Below are 6,541 nucleotides of genomic sequence, written 5' to 3'. Positions count from 1 at the left end.
CATTTTGATCGAATGTTTACAAAAGTGTGTTCAACAGATTCATTATTGCCAGAAAGTAAATGGAAGCCATTTTAAATTCTTAAAAATAATGTATTTTATCCGCAAACGTCAAAAAAGTGACCACTTTTATGTCTAGATGTCACAGTTTTACCTTTCAATCAGGGAGTAAAAATTCTATTTTTGCGCCTAAGCGTTTTTACTTTTACCATGACATTATTGACATTTGTCAACGTTGTTTCCTTCTTGTCTTTTTCGCTGCTTCGGCAATTTCTAGAGAGGTACATACATACATTGCAGATCATCAGTACTCGACATTTTGCACTACTAACTGCACTAGTCACTACTAGTAAAATTAGAACATTTCTATTGTCACACAGAATATTTATGTAATAAAAAAATACACAAATGGCTTCAACAAAACTGTCGTACTCCAATTCCCGAAAGCCTTACCTCTTTTTATTTATTGTAAATACCGCTTTTCCAGCCTCATCCATTTCCAATCATCAAAAATTCACAATTTCCGGCATAAAAATGAACTTCTATTGTGGCTATACATTACAATAAAAAAAATCGTTGCCAACAGTTCGATGCTTATTGCCAATAGCACTTACCAGTTTTATTGATGGCAAGGAAAAATATATGGGTCAAATATTTCATGAAAAAATTAAGACAATTTTACTTTGTGATAAAAAAATTTCGACAGTGGTCAACTCACACTATTACTTACAAATTTATGTCACGTTTTTAGGCACATGAAGCTGAATTACGTGACACGAAATTAATGTACAGTCGATTCCGAAATAATTGTCACATTAATTTAGAAATTCGTTTATAAACCACTTATCAAAGAAAGGTGAGAGAATAAAAGAGGAAAATTTCTACGGAGATATAAAGCTTAGAAGAATCATCGAGATATTTATGGGAATTGAAAAGTTTGACAAGTTTCGAACAATTACTGCAAAAATCCGCCTAAAAACTCTACCACAAGTTAAAACACAACAAAATTTAATAAAAAGACTAACAGCAACACCATTTTCGTAATTTTTTAATTATCTCGTATAAAAATTAGGAATGAATCACTTACAATGTCACTTTCACACCTCTTTTCCAACCCTCTTAATTACCCTCCCATCGACCTACATTCCTCCGTAATCCCACAAAATATCAAAACTTTTGTTAAAAAAATCTTAACTCAGTGAACTTTCTACGTTTATTGCAAGCAGTCACACACAAGGCCATAACAATTCCATTACTCTGTGGACAAGGGCCGCGATTCCAAGAAGTCACTTTCTCGTTTTATTTAAATTTAAGAAACGTGACCATCAACTGATAAAAACTGACATTTTAGTAAATTTATTCCCCAAAAGATCGTTCTGATATGAAGACATTGTTGGCAAGACTGTCAGTATATGATGTGCAGTAATACCAACCTCGAATGATAACAAATTGAAACGAGTTTTAGATTGCCCCAGTTGGCTGTGAAAAAATGACATTTCGACTTTCATTTTTCTCCCAGCCAACTAGACCAAATCGTGCAATTCTCATGACTCTCCTAGCACAGCAGGTGTCGTTCTTAATTAAACCACGAAGACCTGAGCCCCCTCATGATTTCAATTAATTTAACTTCCTGTTATAGATATCGCAACAAACATTAATCAACTCATCCCCTTTCGAATTAAATTAACGATTTTTTTATTACCGAAGACAAACCCGGCTTTTTAATCAAAACAGTTTAATTAAGACGTTAAAGAGGCGCCCTACCCGCCCCGTAAATCACCGACAAAACCAATTTCAATTAAAGTTTTATAGCGGGGCGAGTCCGGCCCTGTCTATCGCAAGCGTCGCGACGCCACTCACCGGAAACACCGCTCCCAACACAAACACTCACAATTATTCATTTTACAATTATTTTAATTACAAACATTCCGCCATTAAAAATGACAGAAATGACACACACAAAACAATTGCAATGCGCAAACGCCGCCAACACATGCTTGATCATGACGGAAAATTGATTTCTATGAATAGAAACGTGATTTTATGGACGGGTTCGAGTCACATTTCAGCGGACGTGACCGATTTTAATTAAAAAAAAACTAGGAGAGGTTTATTCCGTTTATTAAAGTTACTAATTAGGAACCGGATGCGAAAAGTCAGATGTTATGTTGGCAACAGTGATGTAAACGTCAAGCCGGTGACGTAACCTCAAAATTTTCAGTTTTTTTCACTCGTGTTTTTTTGAAATTTTTGACTAAAAACACACTAGAGACGTATTTTTTCGTAATCAGTGAGTTACATTCTACTCAATCGTGTCCTATAATGTTGATTAATGCCGAAATTTGAATTTAGTCAAGTGCCAACAAGTCAATTTTTTTCCTAGATAAGTAGCACACACTTAGTTAACAATATGCGTTGATTGATAGTGAGAATTGGCTCAAAAGTGTCCAAATAATGTTATTAAAATGTCCCCGAATTAAACGCGTCTATTTGAAAGTTTTTATAACAGTGTTTATTATCGCAATTTTGCTCCTCTATTTACGACATTTCAACGAAAAAACTCCGAAACCTGTATCGAAATTAGCCTCAGTTTACGAGAAACGAATCAGAGATTATGAAAGGAGGATCATCCCGAATTTGGGGCACAACGGTGAAGCGGCGTTTTTGGAGAGCCAGGATGCCAAAGACGGAGAAAAGGCTTTGAAGAAATATGCACTAAATACGGTCCTGAGCGACAGGATGCCATTAGATAGAAAATTAAGGGACCCAAGGAACCCCAAGTAAACCTACAATTTTTTTAAACTCGTTTGCTAAACTTTATTTTTAGATGCAAGACTTTTACTTATAATCCAAAACTGAAAGCCTCTGTTGTTGTGATATTTTATAACGAGCTTTTGAGCGTTATTTTGAGGACGGTCTGGAGCGTCATTTTACAAACGCCCAAGGACCTGCTGCAGGAAATCATTCTTGTGGACGATGCGAGCACTGAGGGTATTTTTTTAAATTATAATTAAGGAAACTTTGAGAAAATGTTTTATTCATAAAATAGAAAGAAGAATCGCTAATTATTTTTTTACAGTTGAAATGAATAATTAATTAACTGTAAATTGTTAAACAATCACTATTTGCTCCTAATATTTCACTTTTTCTTGTTGAAATTTTGTTACAGACAACATAAAAACTTTGAACGAGTTTCTTGACCTGTAATTATTCAATTTTTCTTGAAAATGAAAAACAAATGTTGAAACAACTAAGCGAATATGCTATTAAATTAAATTGGCAACATTAGATCAAACAGAGAGAAGCGTCACTTTACTCTTTTGACTTTTTTTCTTTGATTTGTAATATTTTTTGGAAAAACTTCTAGAGTATGCAACCAAATATATACGCCTGTGTGAAATTGCGATCACAGTGGTCTGATTTTTTATTTTTTCTTTAAATAGAGACCCTCAAGGGCCTCCTCGACTACTACATCGAAACTCGTCTCTCAACCACCAGCATCCGGCTCATCCACCTCAAATCCCGCATGGGTCTGATTCGTGCTCGCCTCCAGGGGGCCCGTATCGCCACTGGGGATGTCCTTGTCTTCCTTGACGCCCATTGTGAAGCCACCACTGATTGGATGCAGCCCCTTTTGTCCCGCATTGAGCAAGACCACACCGCTGTTCTTGTACCAATCATCGATGTGATTGAAGCCAACACTTTAGCTTATTCGACCAATGGGGACACGTCGTACCAAGTGGGTGGTTTTTCATGGTCGGGTCATTTCACCTGGATCGACATCCAGAACGACGAAGATAAATACAAGTTGACTCCGGTGAAATCGCCCACAATGGCCGGAGGATTGTTTGCCATAGATCGGAAATTCTTCTGGGAGATTGGATCATATGATGAGCAGATGGATGGTTGGGGTGGGGAGAATCTGGAAATGAGTTTTCGGATTTGGCAATGTGGGGGGCGACTAGAAACGGTGCCTTGTTCCAGAGTTGGACATATTTTCCGAGATTTTCACCCATATTCCTTCCCGGATAATAAAGACACCCATGGGATTAATACAGCGAGACTTGCCCATGTATGGATGGATGATTATAAAAGATTTTTTTTTATGTACCAACCAGCGTTGGAGAATAATCCAGTGGTCGGGGATTTGACACACCGGAAACAGTTGAGGCAAAAATTGAGATGTAAGAGTTTCAAATGGTATTTGGAAAATGTCTATCCGGAGAAATTCATCCCGGATGAGAATGTCTACGCCCATGGACAAGTCCAAAATGATTACGGGATGTGTCTGGATGATTTACAATTAGGGGAGGATAAAATTGGCCCATTGGGTCTGTACCAGTGTCACCCATACTTGGCAATGTCGCAGTATTTCTCTTTGAGTTTCAAAGGGGAGCTGAGGAAGGAGAATTTTTGTGCCGAAACGTTCGGTGTTCGAGAAGTACAGTTGACGGAATGTCATGGTCATAAACGGGAACAATTTTGGATATTTTATAAAAACGGAACCATTTATAATCCGACTTCTGGGAAATGTCTAAGCAGTGCTGGAGTGGAAAATGGAAAAGGAGTCGTTGTGGAAAAGTGTGCCGATAGTATTTTCCAGAAATGGAGTTTTACAAATGTTAATAAAACCGCTGTCGTGGTGTAAAGATTGTGATAATTTAGAAGAACGGGTTTAGGAGACAGGTTAAGGTCATTGTATTGTTTATCACTTAAAAAATTTTGTGGTGCTCTTCCTATGTACATTAATCGACTATTAACTATTACTCGTTGGTTTGTTTAATAAACAAATTTATTTTTTTCGATGTTTTTTTTTAACCTACCAATAACTTCATTAGATTTATGTTCAACTTTTGGTGGATGCGCCGGGTTAGCACAGTACATTTTTTTGTCTTTTTTCCGCTCGAACTAATTAATCACGTTTTTGACAATCATTTGAAAAAAATTCTGGAAACAATCAACACACTCGGGGTTTTATAAGTGATAATTAACGGTGTCAATAATTAATTGACAATTTTCGTCACTCATTAGTCGTCAGCTTTACAAGGTGTAAATTAGCTTGTCCCCTTTTTATAAAACCACTTGTAACATGTTTAATTAAAACTAATATCAAGTATTTTACTAAAAAAATGTTGCGACTTAGTTAATAAGTTTATAACGTTCAAAATTTTCCAAATATTCACCAATGCATAAGTGTATAAGTTTTACTTGTTCCTGAAAAAAAGGTATTAATATGTATAAATATAATTTGAAATTGAAATACACAGACATATTTTAATGAGCGCCGAGGCAGCGATGGAAAAAGCTAAATTTTAATTTTTTAAATCTCACACTGAAGTTAATTTTAATGCCATATATTCTACTCTAAATCTTTTTCAATTTTAATATTTCTGTGTACATATTTCAATTTCACGTTGTATTTACCGGAGAATTAACAAACTGAATTCCACTTCTTCTTGCAACACGTATGGCATTGCCTACATCGATTTTAAGTTCTGTTTCGTACTTTTCTATTATGTAAGCTAATACTAAAAATACCCCACACATCGTAATTCTATCACTAAAAATTTGAAATAAAAAAAATATTATGTACAATAAACACACAAAAGCTGTCGAACCTGCAAGGAACAATAATTTTATTATACTTCTTAACTTCACATATTAATTGCAAAATATTATTAGCAAAATTTGGTGATTGTTTTGTGTCCTCTTTAAGCTCGTAAATTACAATATTTTTTTGATGTTTTATCTGAAAATGTTTCTCTAGCCTAGTTCATTGTATTACAGTGTTTTTCTTTTGGTTTTCATCTTTTGTCAAATGTATTTCACTATTTCTCAAAACTATTTCCCACCTACGTCGCTTTGACATTAATATATCAAATGAAATAGTTTTGAGAAATAGTGAATTACATTTGACAAAAGAGGAAAACCAATAGAAAAACACTGTAATATGCAGATAACTTACTATTTTAGAAGTTTTGTTATAAATTAACAAAGACATTGTTCTTAAGACATAACTGCAAACTTCTTTGGTATTTATACATTCTACTTTAATAACAAGATCTTCATATGTATTTCTGCAAGGGTACAACTGAAACTAATTATGTTGTATTTAGATGTTTAAATTAATTATAATGATTAATTTTTTATACTAGAACTATTATCGTATTTACAACGGTAGTTTTGTGCGTCATCAATTTAATTTTTTTATCACCAACACAAATGTGAAATAAAAAATTCACAATCACAATACTACTACTACCCTCGTGGTTATTACTTATTACACTTATTACTATACACTCCTACCAAATACAAAAACGATTTCTGACCTAATTTTAATAATTAAATTAGCTATTAAGACAATAAGAGTTTTAAACTATAGAACTTGTGTTGTCTTCAATTTTTTTTCCTACACTAATATTATTGGATGAGGAATTTTACTAAATTCAGAAATTGTTATAATAAAGTATGTGAAAACAGACAAAATGCCCACATCATTGTATTTTATAAGTACATAATTGTACACTCTTATAAAATACCAAAT

The 6,541-nt window shown here is 34.3% G+C and overlaps 2 protein-coding genes across 9 annotated transcripts in view; one reads left to right on the top strand and one right to left on the bottom strand.

The window, feature by feature from the left end:
- Positions 1–2,149: 2,149 nt before the first annotated feature.
- Positions 2,150–4,797, top strand: LOC123009205 (polypeptide N-acetylgalactosaminyltransferase 1). Its single transcript, XM_044405355.1, has 3 exons — positions 2,150–2,777; positions 2,825–2,988; positions 3,441–4,797. Exons 1-3 carry the CDS (start codon positions 2,452–2,454, stop codon positions 4,643–4,645), a joined length of 1,695 nt encoding a protein of 564 aa, XP_044261290.1. The 5' UTR covers positions 2,150–2,451; the 3' UTR covers positions 4,646–4,797.
- Positions 3,111–6,541, bottom strand: part of LOC123009203 (receptor-type tyrosine-protein phosphatase alpha-like) — a 28,748-nt gene continuing 25,317 nt past the window's right edge. For 6 of the 8 annotated variants that reach the window (XM_044405351.1, XM_044405345.1, XM_044405349.1 and 3 more), the window contains 5 exons: positions 5,963–6,094; positions 5,616–5,746; positions 5,422–5,557; positions 5,181–5,211; positions 3,111–5,118 (listed from right to left, as the gene is read on the bottom strand). In XM_044405351.1, coding sequence (XP_044261286.1) covers positions 5,018–5,118; positions 5,181–5,211; positions 5,422–5,557; positions 5,616–5,746; positions 5,963–6,094 — 531 coding nt within the window. In that variant the 3' untranslated portion in view covers positions 3,111–5,017. Of the gene's footprint in view, positions 5,212–5,421; positions 5,558–5,615; positions 5,747–5,962; positions 6,095–6,541 lie in introns of all 8 variants that reach the window. The other 2 variants (XM_044405346.1, XM_044405348.1) reach the window with 2 other exon arrangements.

This window comes from Tribolium madens, unplaced genomic scaffold (genome assembly GCF_015345945.1).
Source record: "Tribolium madens isolate multiple individuals breed KSU strain unplaced genomic scaffold, Tmad_KSU_1.1 Scaffold_71;HRSCAF=194;Tcas5.2_LG6, whole genome shotgun sequence".
In the NCBI taxonomy this organism is placed as follows: domain Eukaryota; kingdom Metazoa; phylum Arthropoda; class Insecta; order Coleoptera; family Tenebrionidae; genus Tribolium; species Tribolium madens.
Note: the sequence above shows the minus strand (reverse complement) of the source record. Positions and strands in the feature narration are given on the sequence as shown.

Bases quoted from the DNA above. Each gene is read 5' to 3' on its own strand.
- LOC123009205 (XM_044405355.1), top strand. From the start codon at position 2,452: ATGTTATTAAAATGTCCCCGAATTAAACGCGTCTATTTGAAAGTTTTT. The intron at 2,778-2,824 runs GTAAACCTACAA...CTTTATTTTTAG, and splicing joins AGGGACCCAAGGAACCCCAA to ATGCAAGACTTTTACTTATA. The intron at 2,989-3,440 runs GTATTTTTTTAA...TTCTTTAAATAG, and splicing joins GGACGATGCGAGCACTGAGG to AGACCCTCAAGGGCCTCCTC.